Source organism: Diadema setosum, chromosome 13 (genome assembly GCF_964275005.1).
Source record: "Diadema setosum chromosome 13, eeDiaSeto1, whole genome shotgun sequence".
Classification (NCBI taxonomy): domain Eukaryota; kingdom Metazoa; phylum Echinodermata; class Echinoidea; order Diadematoida; family Diadematidae; genus Diadema; species Diadema setosum.
The window spans coordinates 16450487-16475819 of record NC_092697.1 but is presented as its reverse complement, the minus strand read 5'-3'; the positions used below and the strand labels follow the sequence as shown (position 1 = coordinate 16475819).

Here is a 25333-nt window from a genome sequence, read left to right as displayed (position 1 = left end):
TCCATTTCAAAATTAATGAAATTCTTGCGTTGAGTTGTTTTTAATGCAACTGATTGACAAACTGCCCTACATTGATGTAAATAAACACTGAATAAATCAGTGCTTTAAATAGTAGTAGCCACAAAAATTTATTTAGGTCCATGTAGGGCACTTTGTCAATCAGTTGCAAGATTTCAACTTTGCCTTCATGGCCTTTGAGAAACACCAAAGAATAGTGTAAAAGCATCTGTCAAAATATGGACATGTGCAAGCAATGCATTGAATATTTTGCAAAGTGGATTGATTAAATGCACTTGCACAATACCATGAACAGGGCAAGCATTCCCTGGAAACATACATGTAACTCTGCTTTACCACAATAGCAATTGGTTAATTTTGGTTCCCCCTTCTTTTGTTCACTTTCAAATGAAATAATGCCAAGTTGGCAAACGTTGGCAAATGATATGCCCTTGATAGTTGAGTGAACATGCAATCATTCATCCCCGATTTGTTTTTCAACCTTCCAGCAAATTGCTCCCGATACGGCAGCAACCAATCCTGAACTTATCTGTCAAAACCGAGGTCTGCTTGGTATTGATAAGGTGCGAAACAACAATCCACTCACGATCTTTCCTGCACCCACTTCCTAGAACAATCGAACCTGACTTCCTGGCTCAATGTAAATGCTGTTTAAAGGGCCCATCCCCCTGCTAATTGTCCACATTACGCTCTAATCTCGTTACTACTGCTGAGGGAAATGGCAGTGATCTATACATTGGAGGTGTGCTTACTAACCCCTACATGTTATCAGCTAACACTTGGTAGTATACTTTAGATTTACATTTTAAGTCTACAGTACAATTTTGTATTTCTACAGAGATCACTTTGACATAAGTGAGAGACATTAATGTTTGCTTCATTTCATTTTTTCTCACATGAATATTGATATGTGGTTTCTTTTTCCTGATTAAAGACTAGACATTGGCAATATATTGTAAGACCTCCTGATAAGAGGTGAGATTATGCCAAAAATGATGGATGTGTCATGCTCAATGCAATCTTGAGAAAAAAAAAATCTACATTCCTGTCATCAGCCAAGGAAAATATGAGTATGCATGATATTTTCACAGAAAATAAACAATCTCAGAAAAATTAATGAAGTGACAATTTTTACACAAAAATAATCAAATGACCCTAATTCAGCATTCATGTACCAAAAAAAAAATAAAAATAAAAAATCAGAAACCACTTCCTTGTTTAATATTCTACAGCTGACAACATGCACTGATCTTTGAAAAGCAATTGCTTTTGTTGCAAACCCCATATCCTTTGAATTGTCAAAGCACTACTTTGTGATTAATTAGCCCCCCATACATCAGGATCTGTAATACTCAAAGCACTGCTGAATGTTGGCACTGTGAGACAGAGATTGTACTAACCACTTCCTGTAGGATCCTGTCGCTGCACAGTGTGAGGAGGGCATTCTTCTGGAGCTGCGGGGAGAATATATCAAAGACAATGTCAGGCAAGGTGATTAAAATACTTTCTTATGGACCATCAATGGCTTACACGCTGGGATCAATTTGCATTCTTTAACCAATACATCAAACCACTTTCGACAACACGCGATTCTAATGACTCATGCAATGTCTATAGAGTAGTTTTCAGCTTGTCATGGCGCTGTAACCATCACTGAATCAACTACAAGGTCTTACTTTAAGTTGATAGACTCTCAATAATGCTGCCCCTTCAAACCTATCCGACATCATTACAGTATACATCCCAGCAAGATATCTTTGATCTAGAGACTCTTAACTCGTCATTGATCCAAGAACCAACACCAAATGGGCATTGGGTCTTCTCCACCCTGGCTCCAATACCATGGAAATCTCTTCCACTCAACACCTGCCATGCACCCTACATTACTTCAGAACAGACCGCAAAAAAAAAAAAAAAAAAAAAAAAAAACCAACATTTTTTTCATGAAAATTACACATTCCATCAACTTGATACTGACATATGTTAAGGGTAGCAATTATTCCCCCTGCTTTCTGAAAGCGGTTATTCAAGTGCTCTTTCATTATGCTAGAAAAGTGAATTTTTGTGGAATTCCCTTTATATTTTCTTGATATTGTTGTCCACACATGACACCATAACATTTAATAGTCTCTTCATCCAGCGGTTCCAACACCAAAACTTCAAATTCATAACTTTTTTCATCAATTGTCCGATTTTCCTCAACCTTTCACTGATGTGTTCCACTAATGTTACTGCTTTCACTTAATCCACATTTCTCTTTGGGTTTTGGTTTCCTTTAATTTGATTTGTAATTTCAGGGGTTTTTTTAATCATAATGTTCCATTTTTAAATCAATTTACATACATTATGTAAGTATGACTTTGTGTTTATGATTGTATTGTATGTCTTTATGTATGTATTGTGTATGTTAATTTTTTTTTTTTTGCATTTTTTACCGTTATGCTGTATAAATATATTTTCTGAATTTATATTCATATATAATTCTTGTTATTCATTTGTACTTTTAAATTACCATGTATCAAATCCATGTACCCACTGAAAAACAGCTTACAATGCTGAATGGGTTTTCATGTGTTGAAATGAATAAATGAGATGCAAATGAAAAAAAAAAAAAAAAAACTTTCCTATAACTCATTGTTTCATTTTGCCTCATGGCCTAAATTTTTTCAATGACTGGTACTACAGCTGTAATGACCGCTTGTCTGTGCTTAGCTACATAGCCTGTGTATTATATAGTAAATGCACTGTTATTGTTTTAGTGTGCGCAGTCCAGTTACAATGTAGCTTGGAGCTGGCTCTGGCCTGGGAATCTTGCAAATACCGCTGCCACATAATTTAAGTCGTTAAACCTCCTATTACCTTTAGAAAATGAAATGCAAGAACTGACAGATGGAACTGATCATGTCAACAACTCGCACAAGGAGGCACATCAAGTTTAGGTTCACCAAATTTGACACTTTTCTTCACCTGAAACAACTGGAGTTTCCTGAGATTGTAGCAGAGAGGCCTGGACTGGACGGTGAATCACATGAATTTTTAATGCTCAAGCTTACATTGTGAGGACAGGTCATGGTGTGGTGGCAGTTACATCAATATTTGATCAAATGACAAGGATCCATGACACCAATTACATACGCAAAAAAAAACCAAAAACAAACAAACAAATTATGTGCGTTACTTGGTCAGGCGTTAGTAAGGTTATCCACCCTACTTCAGAACGGACCACAATTACTATCAGGTGGATAATTCCTACTAATGCCCCATGTAATGTGCATTATTTGCATAGTACACTTATAACTTTGTCATATTTTGGTCCATGGTGTATTTGGGTGATTTTTTTTTTTTTTTTTTTTTTTTTGCATTGGTGTTTTTTCAGCCGCACTTGGTACTTCCATATGAATTTCCTTTGTCTGAACATTGACTGGTCTGATAAGACCAAATACTGGATCTTTGAATATAGAATTATGAAGCACAACCTTCTGTCTGTCTGTTGGTCTGTCTTTGTCTATCTCCCTTTTTTTTTCTCTCTTTTTCTTTCTCTTATTGTATTCATTCCCACCCTGTTCAATTCTTTTGGAGTGGACTTTTGGGGGTTTTGTGTGCTCTTGGTGTTTGTTTTTTGGTTTGGTTTGTGTTTTTTTTTTTCTTTTCTTTTTTGACAGACCTTTATCCTCCACAAAAACCCCAAATTTAGGCATGGCTGAAACAGCACGAGGATTAGTGGTTCTTCCCTACTTTGTTCACTTCCTTAGGAACACAATGCCATACAGGATAAGGTGCTTTTACATGCACATTCTTCCACCACAGAAGAAAATATGTCTTGTCCTTGACGGCACACAATGTACGATGTGAATCTCACTCTTTCAAAGATGTCATGTTTTGATAATACGGTTGCTCGCCTTTCCTGATCATGTTCAGGATATTGGGTATTCATGGTTGTTGTTTTCATTTTACTGTTTCCAATAATAATTGTGCTTGGGAAACCGCAATTTATAGACATGACACATGGCAAACTTTACAAATAATTTCCAAATCATGGATGGGATTTCTCAACTGAAAATCAGCATACTGTCTGAATATCATCACATTTGTAAAGTTTTATCAGCTGCAGTTTTTGTTGAAATTCATTATTTCATATGTTTTCTAACATCAGTAAGTGGCATTCAACTTCTTCACTCAGTATTAGAGGTGATGATCACACAAGGAATCAACAGTCACTATAAATTGCTGAATTTGTCAGTTTCAGGACAAATAAAAGCCCCTCCCAAACAACAACAAACAAACAAACAAACAAAACAAAACAAAATACACACACAAGTTTTAAGAAAATATTTCTACATTCTTATTATTCTTTTATCAAAGTTTAACTGCCAAATTTAGTAAAATCATACTACATGTATATTTATAATGTACTTCACATGTGCTGCATTTGATAATGCTACATTATCTTATACTGTAAACACCTGTAGTCTCAATTTTGTTATGGGTTTTTCTTTGGGAGTTGTTGTTTTCATGCCTGTTGAAATCGCATATTTCACTTTTTACATGTGTTTTATTTCTATATTGTTGACAACTTCTAGCATTTATTATTTTGATGTATAAAGTGTAATACCTATATGGTTAATTTCTATTCAATATAAACTTCAGGGTACACTTCATTTCAACAGGCTTTCACTGAATTGAACACGGTACACTTTGAAAACATTTTCTACTGTATTTCCATACAATTTCATTACTGAGTAAATCTATAATTATCTATAAACATTTAGATTTATGACTATACATAGGTATTTACATTGCATGCTTTGACAGTGAACTAACAAGTACATAGCCTATGGTCTGAGATTGGTGGGATTAGAGCTGCTTATTCCACCTGAAAATGGAGAATAAGAGGCAGGAAGTGTACCCATGCCCTTCTTCAACTCACCTGCTGCTGACTGTAGAAGGTTTCCATGGCATCCAACACCAAGCCAACCATCTCGCTCAGCACCGACACATGGACCCCCTCCCCCAGCTGGTGCTTGGTCAGGTTGTAGAGACAGGCACTGTAGAGAGAACAAGTTCAGAGGTATGAGAATACATACCTCCACCACACACATTTTGATACATACTGTATAATGATGCCACATATTCTGTGGTGATTTTATTTTCATGAATTTTGAAAACAACTGTTCATCATGTACTGTACACGCCAAACATTTCGCGAGGTTTTTATTTTCGAATTCCGCAAGTCAGCTGCTATTCGCGAAATTAAAGACACACGAAAATATTGACTCTAATGCCGATATGAATGTGACGTACACGTATATATTTCTCCATTCCGTACAGGACTCCACGATCGCGAATTTAACCACCGGCGAAATTGTTGGGAAGTCCCGATTCGTGAAAATTTAGACTCGCGAAATATATGGCATATACAGTACATTGTCTCAAAGATCACAAATCCCACACTTTTGCTGTCAAGTGCATAGTACATTATATTTCTCACTGTTTTCAATTCAAATTCAATCACTCCCATAGGTTGTCTTCACTATTAAAGTCCTGATATGTAATATGCAATATTCATGAAATACATATGTGTGCAGTGTCCCAACTTGTTTTAAAAATAAGACATACAGTTCTCAAACATAGCCAATATCCTCTTCACAGAGAAGAATGCTCTGAAGCATTAGGGCGCACTATGACAAAATAAACTTGAGTATTAAGCATAGCGATACATCATATGAATATTTTAATGTGGAGGATGACCATTAATAACATTCTCAAACTGAAAGAAAAAACTGAACAGTTCTATTTAACGAAAGTTAAACAGTTAAAATCTATGACCATTTGAATGCAGGCAAGCCATCTTGCATGGCATTTGGCATACAAAGACAACCATGATGATGAGTCCAAAGAGAGTGATATCAATTGCAGAGCATTCTTTTGTTCTGTGTTTGAAATGTCATTAAAGGACAAGTTCACCTCCATGAACATAAGGATTGAGAGAATGTAGCAATATTAGTAGGACACATCATTGAAAGTTTGAGGAAAATTGGACAAGCCGTTCAAAAGTTATGAATTGTTAAAATTTTTGTGCAGTCACCGCTGGATGAGAAGACTACCGCAGTGTATGATGTCACATGCGTGCAACAATATAAGGAAAATATAAAGAGAATTTCACAAAATTTCATCTTTTGAAAAAAATTACACATTCCCTTGACTCGTTACTGACATATGTTATGGGTAATATTATTCCCATTGCCTTTAGAAAGAGGCAAGTCAAGTGCTCTTTTATTATGCGAAAAAAGTGAAAATATGTTGAATTTTTTTTACATTTTCTTTATACTGTTGTACTCATATGACATCACGAGCCTTAGTAGTCTCCTCATCCAGCAGTTCCAACACAAAAATTTTAAAAATTCATAACTTTTGCATCGATTGTCCAATTTTCCTCAAACTTTCACTGATGTGTTCTACTAATATTGCTGCATCCTCTCAATCCTTATGTTCATGAAGGTGAACTTGTCCTTGAACTATGTTTTCAAAGTTTACTGCTGTCATTTAATTAGCGCATGAATCCATCTCATGTTCCATCACACTATCTACATGTACAGCTACACTGTAGCTGCCCGTCCTTCCTTCTCTCTCCAAAGTGAGACATCCAGCAGACTTTCCCCATGTCACTTCAATTTAAATACGTTCATGAATATTTTCTTCATGAAATCCCTTGGATGTCTGCTAAGTGAGGGCTAAGACCAACACCTCAACATGCCATCATATAAACACACTGCTGATAGAAATAAATGGTTAAAATGGACCACAGGAGATTTTCTGACCTTGCTGCCATCTGAACTCCAAGCACTCTTGGATGAGCTCTCATTTGAGGAAGGATTATCTGCAAGAAAAGAAAAACAGCATAACATGTCAAAAGACTGACTGACTCGCAGTTGTACACTATACATTTTTTACTCGTACACGGTATCACATGGTCTGACTGGCTGGCTTATTTTTGCCTATAGATCGGTAAGAATCATGAACACGACATACATATTTCTTCAAATATCATGAATTCACCAAGGAAAAGGTAAAAAGGAAGCAAGAAGTTTTGTATATCAAACTGTCCTATGTATCACATTTTGTGTATGTTACTACAATGTATCTACATTTTCAGGCAAGTTTAGGTAATAAAAAGATCATTCTGTGGAATTTCTCTGACTTGACACTATTGTAAAACCAGAAATTTGCATGAAACTTTCGCAAATTTAGCGAGGGGCCAAGATTCGCCAACGTAAAATGCATGCAAAAGTTTTTGCCCTACACAATGCAGTGAATTAAATTGCCCATTCGTAAAATTTTCATGAGCTCTGTGAAAAAGACTGTCCACTCCAATTCGCGAAAATTTCAAGATGTGAATGTCTCTGGTTTTACAGCACTAACTGTACCCTACAACACAGTACATGTAGTTCCAACTACAGTAGCTTCCTGAACTAACTGGGCTCAGAACAGAGAGTGGATAATTTACAGTTGTATAGTACCACCGGTTCCTCTGGAAACTAGAACTAGATACAGTTAACAGCAAAAAAATAACAAATAACAAATAAAATAACAAATAAGTACATGGGTCATGTGGTGGAAGGAACTATGGATGATGTAGACCAGAGTGCCAAGTCAAACTCTCCCTTGACCCTGTGTGTTGTCCATTAAGGGACACACACAAAATGTATCAAATGACTGATTAAATTTAGTGGAAAATAATATGAATTGCTGTACACCTTCTACACATTTTGCATGGTGGCAATGACTGAGTGAAAAACAGCCATACCGCACAAGCGCATGTTTGCTCAATATCAGTCTGATATGCTGGAATAGAATGGTGGCCTTTACTATTTCCATTTTGTTCACAGCAAAAGAAATCCATCATAATGAAATATCTGGAATGGTTTCATGGAGGAGGAGCAATCTCTTGTAGGCCTACATGCTTCTACATTTGCAGGGATGTCGCTATGAAAAACCTGCAAATGAATGGTGTAGCCAGGGCTGCACACTAAGCCATGTTTTCTATTGGTCCAACCTGTCCGTCCGACCAGTAAGTACCCATTTCCCCCCCCCCCTTTTTTTTACTGGTCCAACAGTGATTTTTACAGGTCCTAGACCATCGGACCAGTACTAGTGCCAGTGTGCAGTATTGGTACACACATGTACCTATGAACCATCCAAGCCTTAAAATACTCAGTAGATGTTGCGTTATGTGACCTGAATGGAAAAGGAGGGAGAAATTATCTAGGGGGTTGCAGATGTCAAAATATCCTTGCTTTCCTTCAGGTGATGACATTGACTCATGAAATGGCAGTGCTAGATTTATTTCAAAATTTTTTATTATTTAGCAATTTCCTTGCAATGTATAGTAAGAGTAACATTCCTTGCAGTGTACGAGTAACAAAGTGTAATCTGGCACCTCAAGTATAAACTTGAATACATGTAGCTGGAGTCTATAACAAAACATATGTCTGCATGCCAGATTCAAGCATTCTGCTACTTTACTCCCAGAACAGACTAATCCGTCGTACAATGTACATACAGTAATGCTCTTAATGCCTTTTTCTCTGTAATCACTGAAAACACGTCCAGATATATACACCATCAAAGTGTACTGTTCCAAGTTCTCAATCCAGAACAGACTACAAATTTGTGCTTAATCAGCAAATAAATAACTTAATGGAGCTGATATCATTTAACGGGAGTTACATCCATTCCAAGGTTGAACTTTGCACTACACTTTATTTACCTCCTTTGCTAGATAATCAAACGATACTCACATGTCATGCATGCAAAGCACTGTATAACTACAATTCTCACATTAGATGGCCCGTTCAAATGAAGCTTGTAGGACATTTAAATTGAGCCCACAAATACCATTCTTGTATTGAATGAATGCACTGCTATCAGCTCTCGGCCACTCCCCCAGCAGACACACAATGTGCAAAACACAGGCAAAAAAAAAAAAAAAAACCATCAATGTGTTCAAAGAGCACAGATCTTCTGATCAGATCTGTGATGGCAGTGTACCATGGCATACAGGAGTTTGGAACCTCAGAGTGATTGGGGAATCGCCTTCATTTCCTGATCAATAAATGGACTTAGATTACCTTTATTTCAGAATGTAAAGCTTGCATGAAAAATATTCTACAGAAACACACACATCTTCACAGCTAAAATGAGTTTGTATCAGTCAAACTAAACTCTTTGCTGGATCTGAAAACAACACTATGCAGAGGCTGAAATGCATGTCAATCCTCAAGTATTCATCACCATTAGAAGGTTAGTTACTTGTAAGAATGAAATTCAAATCCATAATACAACTTGTACAGTACTGTAAAATGAGGAATTTTCGCGTGCATTTTAATTTCGCGAATTTCGCGAGCGCCAAGATTCACAGAATTAAAATGCACGCGAAAGTTCTTGTCTACACTATATGCATTGAATGCCAGTGGCAGTTCGCGAAAATTTCTTGCCGCAAAAAAGGCCGTCGGCTCCAATTCGCGAAAAATTAATGCCGCCAATATATCATGTTTTACAGTATGTCCACTGTTTCAGAACATGCACAATGTAAATGAGTATCATGTATATTGATTGTAGAAATGTCAGAAAATATCATTAAATTGTGACTGAAAAGCACAGAGAAACAGAGGATATTGTTTATTTAGATGCGACATCCCAACTATTATCTAAAATACTATAAGTAAAACTAAAGAAGTTACTCAACAAAACAAAAATCACGAGCAGAAACACTGATTGCTTCATAAACAAGTTGCAAAATGACTTTGCCTTTTGCTTTACAGAATATCTTGATGGTCTAGCCCTATATCTCCCTCAAAACTGAGTACACAGTGAAAGTGTAATGCAACAAAACCTTTAATTCCTTTCTGTAACCTGTAAGAAATATTGGTAGCTGGCAGAAATTACCTCAAGTCATACAAACAGTGTACATGTAGATCAGCCTCAACAGGGCATTTAAAATGAGAGCAGTAATAAGTATAGAGAGGACTTCCTCACTGCATCTAGCCTACTTATTGTGCAACTGTATTGCCTCAAGCTACGAGACTTGTCACTTGGTTCCCAGCATAGTATGCACACTGTTCTGAACCTTTGCATGTTTTGTGTTGTCTACTAAAGTAGCAATCAAGATCTTTTGAGACTTCCATCAGAGAATATTTGCTATTGTCCATTGTCTTCTCCATAAATTTTACCCACCTCCAGGCCCTGAGTAAAGAGCTGCAAACTTAGAGGAAATTAAATGCTAACCTTTCATGTCTATTCACCTTCCAAGGATCACAATCTTATGCAACTATTAAATGTAGTGAACACATTGGATGACAATGGAAATGACAGAATGATTAGCAACTGTACAATGGTCTATTGCATACTCATCATTATCGTCAAATGAACTCCATAACACAGGGCCTTAAAATGAACCATTACACAGCAGAAAACAACGTACATCAGGATGAGACACCACACACAACTTACAAAACAGCAACTGTACATGCAGGATGGGAATAGGTGTCTGGTAGATGTTTTAAAGGGACTGTACAGTACTGGTTGAGGTGAGAATTCAGGTTTATATAACATTTTTGGTGAGATAATGAGAAACCTCTTATGAAATATGAAAGAGCAAGTAATTTCAAGAAGGATTCAGCATTTATTTGATGAAAATTGGCCTTGAAATGGCTGAGATATTAAAAAAAAAAGTGATCTAATAAAATTGACAGGCCATGACTTTTATTCTAAGGATCTCTTTGATTTGCCTTGTTTTTAGATATCTCAGTCATTTCAAAACTGATTTTCATCAAATAAACTTTTGATTCCCCTTAGAATTGTATGCTCTTTAACATTTCAAAGAGTGGTTTCTAAATATCTTGCAAAACATTACAAGCTGAATTCTCACCTAAACTAGTACTGTACAGTCCCTTTAAAATCATAATGCTTACCATGCCTTGGAAGTTCTATAAGGCCAAAAAAAAAAAATTGTTGCATTGGCGTAACATGAGATTTTCAAATAAATGATAATTTAGATGTTCTTACCATCAATGTGAAATGGCGGCTGTGTGTTAGCACCGTGTGTCTCTACCGTGTCATTACTGGTTTACTGTATCTGCGTTTCGACTCTGTTTGACTTGCAATGTTCAAACTGCAAGTTTCCTTACATCACAAGCCACGTCAGGAGTAAGTCCAAATCGTCTCCAACCATGTCGTCGTCGAGAACGAGACTAAAGAAGAAATCTTCTAAATCTGGTCACCATGTTGAAACCATCGACGAAGATTCCCCCGAGGACTCCCCCGACCTGGCTGGGCATTCCAGTCTAGGTTGTACCGGCAGAGACGTCTCTACTGCTGCTGGGCACTCAAGCACTACACCTCATTCAAATGCAAATTGTGCTGCCGACACAAGTGAAAGTGCAAATGCAAATACGAGCACGGACAATGTCAAGACCGCCGACATGAAAGAGCTCATTTCCGAGCAAGTGATGAAAGCCCTTTGTTCAGAATCTGTCATCAAGGAAATAGTTGACGCCGTTTACACAGCTGTCTACGAGAAACTTGGGGATGAACTTCATGCTTCGTTTCAGCTAGAATTGAAGCAAAGGGACGAAAAGATCAGTGAACTTGCTTCATCATCGGAGAAACTCCAGAAGAAGATCAAATACTTGGAATCAGAGCTGGAGAAACAGGAACAGTATTCACGTCGTCAGTGTCTACGAGTATACGGCCTCCCAGAATCTCCAAAGGAGAATACGGATGATGCCATCCTCGCTCTTGCCACCAAGATCGGTGTCGACCTGGATGTTCGGGACCTAGACAGAAGCCATAGGATCACCTCCAAGCCGCGCTCCGGCGATCGATCTACCAACCATCAGTCACCTGCAAAACCCAGACCACTCCTAGTCAAATTTGCGAGATACAACGCTCGTAACCAGATGTATGCTGCCAAGTCGCGATTGAAGGGGACAGGAATTGTCATCCGCGAAGACTTGACATCTGAAAGGCAGGAACTGTACTACAAAGCACTCTCTCACGTGAACACTACGCAAACATGGTCATCTGACGGAAGAATCTTCACAATAACAAAAAACGGAACCAAGAAACTGATCACTTCTCTCCGCGACATCGACACTTTGTGAATAATCAATAAAGCTTCATTATCTCTGTCTTCTAATGGCGTCTTTCTGTGAGTATCTAGGCACTGATTTTTCGGTCAATTCTGATGACGATGAGAATTCCTATTCTCAAAATTACACCTCTGATTGCAATTATTATGATTTTGAACAGTTTCGTGATTCAGTATCTATTAATGCGTCGATGAACAAGCTTAGCTTGATCCATTATAATGCTAGAAGTTTGAATAAGAATTTTGATAAACTTTGTGAAGATTTACAGGTTCTTAAGTTCCCCTTTTCTGTTATAGGAGTAACTGAGACATGGATGAGCAATACATCAAATCATTTTTCTTTACAGGGTTATAATATGTTCCAAGCTAATCGTATTGAAGGCCGAGGCGGAGGAGTAGCATTATATGTCAGAGAAAATCTGTCTGTTCAAACTTTACAAGATGTAGAATTGTCTATTGATGGCGTAGAATCTCTTTTCATTGAAACCACGGATGCAATTAAGAACAAGATAATAATTGGAATAGTATATCGTAAACCTTCTTCAAATGTCGGTGATTTCATAAAATCCTTTGATTTAGTTTTGAATACATTGAATGCAATGTCGAAAGTGTGTTTTATTATGGGAGATTTGAATCTTGATTTGATACAGTATGACCAAAACAGTGTCATTCAGAATTACGTTGATATGCTTTTTTCAATGGGGTATTCCCCCCTGATATGTAAACCGACCCGTGTATGTTCTAATTCAGCTACTCTTATAGACAATATTTTTACCAATTCTTCTGACCATCATTTCATTTCTGGTATTTTACTCTCTGATTTGAGCGACCATTATCCAGTTTTTTCTGTTTCTTCTTTAGCTACGTTGAGTCCAAATAGTAAAAAGCATAGTGTATTATCACGGAAAATAACACCTTTGTCATTATCATCACTGATGGGCGATTTATCGAAAGCTGACTGGTCAGATATCCTTGAGCTGACCGACGCCAATCTTGCCTATGAGTTATTTTTGGACCGCTTTCTGTTTATATTGAATGAACATATGCCGCTTAGAAAAAGGGGTTCTGTTGATAAAAGGATTAAAAAGCCCTGGATCACACGTGCAATATTGAAATCAATCAAGAAGAAAAACAGATTATTTAAATTGTACAAACTGAACCCAAACAACAGTAATGAATCATTTTATAAGCAATATCGTAATAGATTGAACTCTGTTATTCGACATGCTAAAAGAAAATATTATTATGATGAGTTTCATAAGACTAAATTTGATTCAAAACGTATGTGGAAATTTATTAACCGGACTCTGGGAAAAACTGATAGTAATCTGCCTGAAATTTTAGTACAAGGAAATGATGTTATATGTGATCAAGTTTTAATAGCAAATATTTTTAATGAATATTTTGTGGATGTTGGTCCAAATTTGTCTCGTTCGATTGATACATCAGATACGTCTATGAGTTTTTCTGATTTTCTCTCTGGTAATTTTGAACGTTCTTTCTTTTTTAAACCGGTTTCTGAATCAGAAATATATGATATTGTTCACAAAATTGATGGTAACAAGAGTGCTGGCTTTGATAACATACCCGCTTCCATTGTAAAATCAGTTATCACATTTATCATTAAACCAATTGTACATATATGTAATTTATCTCTTGAAACCGGCGTATTTCCATCCAGTATGAAAACTGCCAAAGTTATCCCTGTGTTTAAGAAAGGGGACAAGAATGATTGTAATAACTACAGACCTATATCAGTACTACCGGTTTTTGCAAAAATATTGGAGAGAATAGCATTTGATAGGCTTTACACTTTTCTTAATCAGAATGATATTCTTTGTTCTAATCAATATGGTTTCCGTTCCCATTATTCTACTGAGTTTGCTATAATTGATTTATATGATCGGGTATTGAATCTTATCAATAAAAATAAGCATGCAATTGCAATATTTATGGATTTATCGAAGGCCTTCGACACCCTTTCCCATTCAGTTTTATTATCCAAATTGCAATACTACGGGGTTCGTGGTATACCATACCAGTGGTTTCATAGTTATTTAACTGGGCGAAAACAATATACTTTATATAATACTTACTGCTCTAATAGCAACTCATTATTGTGCGGTGTTCCACAGGGGTCCATATTAGGACCCCTTCTGTTTTTGATATATATTAATGATATTGCAAAATGTGCACCGTTTTTTCAGTTCTTATTATTTGCAGATGACACTACTTTAGTAGCATCCCATTCTGATTTTTCAGTTTTGATTGATTCCATAAATGAAAATTTGAATTTAGTTTATACTTGGCTTCTCTGTAATAAGTTGTCATTGAATGTTCTCAAAACAAAATATGTCGTATTTCGTTATTCGCAAAATTTGAGTGAAAATTATGACAACATATCATTGTATATAAATGACACTGAAATTGAACACTGCTCGGTAGTAACATACTTGGGAGTGACATTAGATCAACATTTTGCCTGGGATTTTCATATAAATCATGTCAGTTCGAAGGTATCCAGGATCATTGGTATACTTCAACATATAAGGCATTTTGTCCCCCTTCGTATTTTGTTTATGATGTACAATGCATTTATTCTTCCATATATTATGTATTGCAACACTGTGTGGGCCACTGCATACCCGTCCAAACTCTGCAAACTGCACCGTCTTCAAAAACGGGCTCTGCGTATCTGTTCAAATGCCGAATTTTATGCTCCATCTATGCCTTTATTTTATAGTTTGAACACTCTAAATATTTATGATATTAATAGATTAAGTATTTGTATGATTATGCATCGTTATTTTTCCAATACATTACCTGAGTATCTGATGGAAATGTTTTCTTTGAATCTGGATGTACACAATTATGATACTAGAAATAGACAACTTTTCCACAAATCTAGAGTAACTTCCCATTCCCTGTATAAATCGATTCGGTATACTGGACCAAATATGTGGAATTCTCTGCCTCCATCGCTACGCAATATTCAATTTCTGAACTCATTTAAAATTAAGTATAAGTTTCATCTTTTGTCGTTTTATGTTTAACGCAACAATTTATATTCACTCACATTCACACACTCGCTCACGCGCGAACACACATTGAGTTATTCTGTGCTGTACTGTAGCTATATATTTCTATGTCATACGTTATGGGTGTATCTACCTGTCAAGCCTCCTAGGCTTTTACTGATACATCCTATTTCATTTTTCTTTATTACAATGCACTCCGTTTGTTCTATTGTATTTGTTCGCTGATAGTATTTTTACCATTTTAACCTGTACATATTGTGTATATATGCATGATTGTTATTTTTCCAATCTTTTTATCCGAAGAATGAAATAAACGAATGAATGAAAATAGGGTCGGTCGGGCGGATTTTTTTTTTTTTTTTTTTTTTTTTTTTTTGCTACCTGCATTTTACGTGTAAAACTCGTGCTCAGCTCAGTAAACAGTTACAACTGCTGAACCGAATGTGCTGTGTTCATCTATTCTACAAATCATTTATGAGGCCGATATTACTGGAATTATACCCCTTCACAGAATTTAAAGATGTTGAAATCCCTATCCTGAATGTTTTCACTTCATATTTTATTATTTTGACTTAGATAAGATAGATGCAAATTGACCCATATGTACGATCTTTTCATCGCACTCGGCGATCTCTATTACAGTCCCACATATACAGATTCGTGTAAGTTCTTCACACAAGAAACCTATGGCAAAACTGTGCACAATACATCGCAGTCTGAATGCTAGATCTCTCCCTCGTACATCCGATATCCCCAGAGCCGTTTCCACTTCCGGGTTTGTGCGATCGCGATCGCAATCAACAAGATATTTGATATCGATAGCAAAAAAAATAATAAAAAAACATGGGGTCGGCGGAATTTTTAGGGTCGGGCGGGTTACGCCAATGCAACATTTTTTTTTTTTTGGCCTAAGTCTGCATTCGTAAGTGCTACACTGCACATTCCCGAAAAAAACTGTCTTTTTCATTCCATAGGAGATACCAAGACCAGATACCCCAAGAACAATGGTATGCATATCATTGACAAGTTGTTTATAAGGAGCAACTTCTCCTGAGCCATCACTGCAAACTAGATGGTCAGGCAAAAATCACACATTATTTGTTCCCTGGATATTCATTACCTACAGAGTATGGAAATACTTATGGGAATGTATTCGAACCCAGACTGAAGAGAAAAATTACGAAAGGGTTTATTCTAACCCGTTAAGGACGAGTCCCTAGTACACTCGGGCAAGTGTCTATGGGAAATGCGTGTTGTAGCAAAATCAGTCCATCCTCAACAGGTTAAGATGTGCTGTAGTTACAGCATACTGTATGCACCAAATATGTCGTGAGGTTTTTATTTTCGCGAATATTGCGAGTCAGCTGCAATTCGCGAAATTAAAAACACACAAAAATATTGACTCTAATGCTGATGAATGTGACGTATGCGTATACATTTACTTCTCCGTTCAGTACAGGAGTCCATGATCGCCAATTTAACCACTCGCAAAATTGTTGGGAAGTCCTGATTTGCGAAAATTTAGACACGCGAAATACATGGCATATACAGAACTCAGAATTGTAGAAGGAACTCAAATGAAATACAGGTGCACCAGTACCAAAACGAAATACATTGTACATGTATGTGTACATGTATGGCCATGACACGATCTAACAGATTGGGATTTTCCCATGTCTAGTCCAATAGTGCACATTGTTATTTCCCAATTTTAAGCAGAAGTTGGAATGCATCTGATCACATACAAACACCAGCAACTGGGACTTTTAAACTCTAATGAAACACCAGCAACTAGGACTTTTAACCTCTAGTGTGCATTGGCATGGCAGCATAAAGCAGTGCAGCTGGGCAGACAAAAGAGGCAAGGATGGAAGTTCTTCTAGCTGCTTCAGTTCTTATGTCTCAAGATAGAATTGTACACAAGCATTCAACACTGTTGATGACTATCATAAGTGGAAGGACAGTAAAATACTGTTGGAAAAATATGGCAGACCGAAATTCACACTCTTTATCGTATTAATGATTATTAATCTGTATCAGTCACTCACCAACAAGTGCAGGCCAATAAAATCCAGCAAGTCTCTCTTTGCTACAGTATATACCGGTACTCTATTTTAAGCAAGAAATTTTCGTGCACTAGAGCCGACAGCCTTTTTCACGGCATGAAATTTTTGTGAATGGCCAATGGCACTCAATGCATATAGTGTAGACAAGAACTTTCATGTGCATTTGAAGTTCACAAATCTTGGCTCTTGCAAAATTCAAAAAATTAAAATGGAAGCAAATATCTATGGTTTTACAGGTACATGTATCTTTTAATACCAGTCCAAAAATGTGAGCAGTTGCACATGGAACACCACAAATGGAATTCATGTGTATCCATCCATACCTCCCCACAGGTAAACCAGTAAACATTCATGATGCTATGCATACCACATTTGATGTGCATACATAAAATTCCATGAGTGATATCTGACTGTCATCATAAGGGAGATGATTCATGTGTCTGAACCTGCAAGGGCAGGTTCACAAAAACAGAGGGGGAAAAAAAAGCATTTCCTACAATCTTTAATACATTTTAGGTACATCTACCCCCCCCCCCCCCCCCTAAAGGAACTGATTTTAAAATCAATCTGTTATTTGAGATGGGTTCAGGTTCTACTCAACTAATAAGTGACGTAAGAATGATTCATTATTTGACATGATCTGAAACAGGAAGCACGTACAGTAATAATTCCAAATCATCAACATGACAGTAATGTATAATTGCACTATGCCTCAACTGTTGATACTTAAACAAATGAGCTGGTAGTGGTTTTAAAGTACCAATGTGTCCATACCTATTCGCTTTTCCATGAAGAATAAAACTGATCATTAATTCATTTAATGGTGTGTATGCATTAATTCAATGGTGTACTACCATCAATATTGCCAGCCACTATTGCCACTTGGCTGTGTGCCTTGGGGATACTACATTTCTCTCAAAGGCAAGAATGCAATTTTTACAAAGTTCACACCATCACAATCCTTTCCCTACACTGCACACTGAAGTACTAACGCATTAATACACACCAAAAGACCTACTTCCACTATGTATTCCAATGGAAACAATGCTATAGTTCAAGAATGTTGTGCAAACCTACTCGTCTTTCTAGCCCTGTAAGGTTGTACGAGATCTTAAACTGCTTTGACATGAAACTCTCTATTCCTGCTGTTCACAGTGTACCATGTACGGTGAGATAATGGCATTTATTCACAAAATGATTGACTCCCACATCCACATGTAACATTTGGTATCAGCACAAATATGTACTTTCATAGCCTCTAAAGATACATTTTACTGTGGCTTCTTGGAAACAAAACACCTGTCACTTGGAAACATTACGAAAATTGTTCAAAGTAATTTGAGTAAATGATGTAGGAACTAATACATTTTTATGGTAAAAACTGAGATATATTGTAACACAAACACTACCTAGAACTACATGTACAAAAAAAAAAAAAAATACTCATTGAGTAAAGAGCATACATCCTGATGTGAACTGCACTCTGACCAGGATGTTGTTGCAGAACTCCTAAAAATCTTTTTATAAGCAAACTACCTGCATCAGAACACTGCAATGTCACAATTCCCTTTATTGACTTGGGTGATGTGGATGGATGCTTGCATTCACACAATGTTTTTCATGAAATAAAATTGCTTTTCTTCATCTCTTACCTCCTTTTGAATTAACACTATGACTATGTAATTTAAATTGGACATGATTTCATGCAGTGTCAGTGATCAAATTGTCACACAAGTGTTTTAAAAACCCTAATCAGGCTTGGCTGTTTTGGCTATACGGAGGAAGCAGATTCCATCCCCCCCCCCCCCCAAGATTTCTACCATCAGTGGTGTGATCACCCACATCATAATCTACGAGTGTGTCTAAAGATTTTTTGAAATTGTCTCACTTTCTAATTTCAATCAATTAATCATGTAAATTAAGTTCAAGATCTTATTTCAGCCTGTTAAACACCAATTTAGCATTGAGAGGCAAAATTTTAGTTTGTATTATATCTGTTTAACACGGGTATTCAACAACTTTACATCATAAAAATGTTCAAAAGTCATTTCAATTCTTTCTTATACATTTTATTGTTCTTTGAATTAATGTATTTCCTCTTTTGACTTTAAAAATGATTTTCTCTAAAGTCACTGACCACTTTCTACCATAATATCAAAAACCTAAAAACTAATCCAATAAAGTGATAATAAAAATGCTCAGGTTTTTAGGAGTTTCATGACAGAGCACTGTTTTTCATAGGAAATGTTACACAAGATCATAATTATGCCCATTTGTGGCGACATGCAAAACCTACAAAATTGGCGTGGCTTCATAACGGTACGTGCAGATGCTGCAAATGTGGTCTCAAAAGTTGCGGGAGACTTTTATATAAAAAAAAACTAGAAATGTCGCTTTGGCGACTGGTATGCCTCCGCCATAATGCATGATTTTCCCAATAGGTCTAGATAGTACATGTGGACACTGTGTGATTACGTTTTCATAAAATTGGCAAAATATTGGAATGACAAGTTTGTCACAAATGTGTTGAATGTTCACCTTCCTTGACGTAGGTTTAATTGGATGAATAGGAGAGCATGTATCTAGGGATTTAAGGACTTTAACTTGACTTTGACCCATTCATACATTTAGGCATTGAGTAATTTTCAAGGTACAGGTGTGGAGAAAAAGTGCAATTTCTGAATTGAATAGTAAATTGTTACCATTTTCATCTGGCCCTTGACCCTAAAATTCATAAGATAATTACTTTCAGGTAGAACATGCATAATATGTACTAAGTTTCAAGGTAACTTGAGCCACTTCCGAGATATGGAGGAAAAAGTTAGTTCAGCACTTTCACTTGATCTTTGACCTTCTGACCTTTGAGGCAAAAAGAGAAAAAAAAAAACTTTCCAGAGAATTTCTATTAGGTTACACACGCATACACCAAGTGTAAAAAAATAACCCTGCTGGCATTGCATAAATATGAGGGTAATAGTAACATTTTGAAGTCTTGCACTTGACCTTTGACCCCTGACCTTTGACCCCATGAACCCTACATTCTCTAGATAATCACTTCCAGTCAGTACATGCATATACTATGTTCCATGAAGATACCTTGAACAATTTTCCAAGGTACGGAGAAAAAAAAGAAGTTTTAATATTTTTACTTGACCTTTTGACCTTTGACCTCATGACCCAAACTTTCACCAGAGAATCTTAATTGGGTAATACATGTATACACTAAGTTTCAAGAAAATCTCTTCAGGCATTCAATAGATATGGTGGAAATAGTGAAATTTTATGTATTTGACCCTGACCTTTTGACCTTTGACCTTTGACCTCATGACCCAAACTTTCACCAGAGAATCTTAATTGGGTAATACATGTATACACTAAGTTTCAAGAAAATCTCTTCAGGCATTCAATAGATATGGTGGAAATAGTGAAATTTTATGTATTTGACCCTGACCTTTTGACCTTTGACCTTTGACCTCATGACCCAAACTTTCACCAGAGAATCTTAATTGGGTAAAACATGTATACACTAAGTTTCAAGAAAATATCTTCAGGCATTCAATAGATATGGTGGAAATAGTGAAATTTTATGTATTTGACCTTGACCTTTTGACCTTTGACCTTGAGCATGTGCACCCAAAAGTTGATAGGCACAACTTCACCCCCTAATACACATACATGCCAAGTTTCATTAGGATACCTCAACAGGTTTCGATAGTTACCTTGTCCACAAAATTCATTACGGACGGAAGGACGGACGGACGGACGGACGGACAACCCGAAAACATAATGCCTCCGGCACCACTTCGTGGCGGAAGCATAAAAAAAAGGGAGAGAAGCCTCACGACAATGCCTTCTGATGTTGCAGAATTATTGCGTGAAACGTCAAGGAGGGTTAACCCGTTGAGGACGGTTTGATTTTGCTACAAAACACATTTCCCATAAACACCTGCCCGAGTACACTCGGGACTCATCCTCAACAGGTTAAAAACAAATAATATGCCCTATAAATAGGTGGTTCCCACATTGTACACGAGAGAAACATGCAAAGTGCCTGTAGGGATATCAAGTTTGGAGGTCATGAAACCAGTGATGTGTGTACTCCTGTCTGCAAATAATGCTGTACCTGTTGCACTAGAATTTACAGCATTCATTTTGTATTTCCTGAATCAGAACTTGCAAGACAAGGAAGTGGTTAAAGAAATAATTGAGAACCAAAGAGAAAGAATGAGAAATTATCCCTTAAAATCAATCAATCCAAAATAGACATTTCTAATTGTGAAACTGACTTTCATTACATTCATGCTATGAGATCTACATACAGTAGTACAGTACATGTATAGGAGGAAATAATCGGGCATACAAGTTGTATCAATGTCAAAAATATATGTTGGTGTTTAACTTGTGAAAAATAAAATCACAATGAAATATGTGGCATCTTACTGCATTCAAATCTATCAGTCCATCTGACTAGCAATGCAGAGTTTATAGCTAATGGATGTTAGTGACAGGGGTCATTGACCTACCTTCACCAGATCAGGCCTGGGCTTCTCTAGGAACTGTGTCATGCTGAAGAGGCAGCAGAGAAGCTTGTGGACGTAGTCATGGCGATCAGTGTACCTCTTCAGAGCTTCAATTACCTGGCCCTCTGTGGCATGGCCCGAGACCTGCACAAGTGTGGGATTCACAGATGACACATACGCGTACATTGCACTACATACAATGTAGCATGAAGTGCCCCATGATAGAAACCTTCCACTATACACAAGACATTCATGAGCATAGATTAAGATGAATCACACATGTGAGGATTTCCTTGTGCCAAAACATGTGGCGTTAGATGATCAAAGTAACATAATGGGTGGTCGTGTACTTCTGAAAACTACAATGTATCTTATCTATTTCATATGACATGAAATCACTCCATAGAGAACACACAGTCCTTTTTAACCCTAACTAGGCTGGGCTATTTCGGTAGATGATACACTGTAGAGCCGGGGGGGCTCCCAGGCCACCCCCCCCCCCCCCTTCAGCTCTGGGCCATCGACTGCGCAATCGCGATGAAAATTAGCACGCACATCGCCTGTGATATAATCTAAAAGACTGTAAATTTATCAAAAAATTATCATTTATGCTAAATTATGCTAATTTATGCATAATAATGAATAAATATCAGACTTTTGGCTATAAATCACAAAATAAACCTCAAAACAGGCACATTTTTTGAGTAAATATTCTTTTTTAGTGTCCTCGGCAAATGTAGATGAAAAAAATTCTGCCATCAGAAAAATTTCTTTTTTTAAGTACCCTGTATCTTATTGTTTTGACTATTTGTTTTCCATTTTGTTTTTGTTTGTTTTTTTGGCTGAAATTAGTCCGCATCATTGTTCCGAACATGAAAATGTGCTATTTATTGATTTTAATCAATAAAACCCCAAAATAATCATGCTTTTATGAAATTCGACTGTAAGCACAGTTTGCATTGATATTGTACAAGAATTCACGTTTTTGAGCAATTTTTGGTCTGACATGCATGCACACACTTATGCGTAACTTTGGGACCGCGTTCCCAGGCGTCGCAAATTTGGTGTCAAAAGTTGCGGGAGACTCGAAAGAAAAAAGTCATAAAACATCGCTGCGATAGCTCTTTGCAATGCCGAAACATCGCACGGAATGTTGAGGGGGGCGGCCCCCCGGCCTAGTTAGGGTTAAAGCTCAGTTGATCAAGTACCACACATGGTGTTCTGAAAAATCACTTCTCATGCATGAATCCTGATGTAAACATGAAGGAAATGTAGTTCTGCATGTCAGTAGCACACTACACTGTATAATATCATAGTACAAATGTACATTGTCCTCACATTTAACTGAACGAGATAAAATGGTAATGTGATAATACGACTGTATTTATACCTTCAGCTCTGGCCTGAAGAGTTGGTGTTCCTCATTAGTCAGGAAGTCCTCTGAACACATGTCTCTGGGGGTCTGTCGATCGTTGGCTACCCCTTGAGTCAGCGTTAACCCCAAGAATCTTAAATTCCGCCTGGTGCTCACAAAATGCTGCAGAGCCTCTTCGCGAATGTTATCTCGTGCCGAAATGTCCAGCGACACCAGGTGCGGGAGGGCACCGTCCATTGTCAGCAGAGCATTGATCCCTGCTTCATGGGAGCTGTCCCGTACCGGATGCATGTCCTGTGAAATGTCCAGATGTCGCAAGGCAGGAAGCTGTGCTACTGTAGAGGGTATGTCCTTCTCCGCCACCCGTGTGTGATACATCGACAACGATTTCAATTCAGTGAGTTTTGTCAGTGGTGCGATGTTGTAGACTAGGGTACCTGAAATGTCCAGGCTCTCAAGATGTATTAGGTCCTCTGCCACCCACTCTAGTCCCAGGTTGTTCCCAAATTCTGTGTAGCTGACATTGAGGTGTCGCAAAAGCCTGAGTTGAGGAAGGGAAATCACTATGCAGAATTTGGAATTGTTCATGAATGTACAGTTACTAACGTTCAGGGAGCGCAGGTTTCTGCGCGTCCACTCGCCTAGAGCCCCAATGATGTCATTGACGTTGACATTGCGAACACCAGCTGCATCCAGCTCCAGGAGCTGATGCCCGGACAGGGCACGCAGTCCCCGCGATGACAGCGTCGCGTTCCGAATACATGCCTTGCGCAGGGAGACAAGATTCTGATTGGCAAAGAGGCTGAGTGTGTAGTCCCTAAGCTGACGCATCTCACTGAGTGTTCTCAGAAGCTGCTCAGCAAGATCACGATGCAGCTTCACCTCGGGTGATTTGAGAAAGAGTCTCGGCTCTGTGTGCTCACTCTCCAGTGAGGTATACTCACAGCAAAACTTTGGCAGGTTCCTTGCAACATACTCAAGGCACAATTTTTGGAGAGGCTCAGGTGAGGCAGTCCCCGTAGTCATTGTTTCTGGGCGGTCTATTTCTAACCTGTAAGGATAAAATGCGCAAAAGGCTGCTCTAAACATAGCTGTGACATTGCCTGTGATTAAAAGCATCCTTATCTGAGAGATAAAAAGTCCAAACTGTTGTAAAATGCAAGAAAATTGCATTTTTAGCATGTAAAATATGTAGTTATCATCTTCTATTAGAGATCACAGTCACACTTCAGTGCTTTGCTGGAGTGCCAATATCAAAGGAACGATTTATTGCTTGATAACTCTTGAGTCTTCTATAGGTAAAAGGTTACAACCCTTGTACTTACTGTTCATCCCCTTCACTTAAAAGTTCTATGATATGTTGGTGTTTGCCACATCCTGTACACTAACACAAATTCTCAGTATACGGTAAACTCTTAGCTCTGACTTATTAATATTAAAGGTCTTGTTTACCTTTGGGAGCAGTGATTTTAAAAATGTTTAAGATATCACACTTAATGCATAAAAACGTAGGTTTGTTGTACCACAAAATGTCCTACCATATAAAAAGTTAGCAATAAAGCCTAAAATATAAGGAGATATTAGTATTTTTCTCAATAAACCGTAACTGTAGACGGCTTACATGTAGTTTGAAACATTTTTATTAGAACTATTGTTCACATTTTGTATATTCAACAGCACTTAAAGGACAAGTCTACCCTCATATACAACTGTACATAAGGATTGAGAGAATGCAGCAATATTAGTAGAACACATCAGTGAAAGTTTGAGGAAAGTCAGACAATCCGTTCAAAAGTTATGAATTTTTAAAGTATCTGTGCAGTCACTGCTGGATGAGAAGACTACTACAGTGTATGATGTCACATGCGTACAACGATATAAGGAAAGGGTCAATCCACGTCAAATCATCCAGTGCTTGTCACCCGACCCCCTCCGATTTTCTTAAAAATCGCACCAAATGTTCCCCAATGTGTCTGACGGAAAATCCCAAAATATTTTGCCCCAAGGTCAATTGGTTGCTAAGATACAGCCTCACATAGCAACCGGTGCGCATTCCAAAATATTAGTTAAAAGAAAATTAGGCATTTTTGATTGACTGTTTTAGCATGGATATTAATGCAAAAATGTTCATTATCTGGAAATTGAGAGAACTTTATAGTCTTTGCAAG

The 25333-nt window shown here is 37.4% G+C and overlaps 1 protein-coding gene across 1 annotated transcript in view; it reads right to left on the bottom strand.

Moving 5' to 3' along the window:
• LOC140236818 (protein zyg-11 homolog B-like) overlaps positions 1-24191 on the bottom strand; it is a 35389-nt gene extending 11198 nt beyond the window's left edge. The window contains exons 1-5 of the mRNA XM_072316755.1: positions 23181-24191; positions 21794-21934; positions 6837-6895; positions 4946-5063; positions 1419-1472 (exon numbers count right to left, since the gene is read on the bottom strand). Coding sequence (XP_072172856.1) covers positions 1419-1472; positions 4946-5063; positions 6837-6895; positions 21794-21934; positions 23181-24191 — 1383 coding nt within the window. The remainder of the gene's footprint in view (positions 1-1418; positions 1473-4945; positions 5064-6836; positions 6896-21793; positions 21935-23180) is intronic.
• Between the last annotated feature and the right edge of the window lie 1142 nt (positions 24192-25333).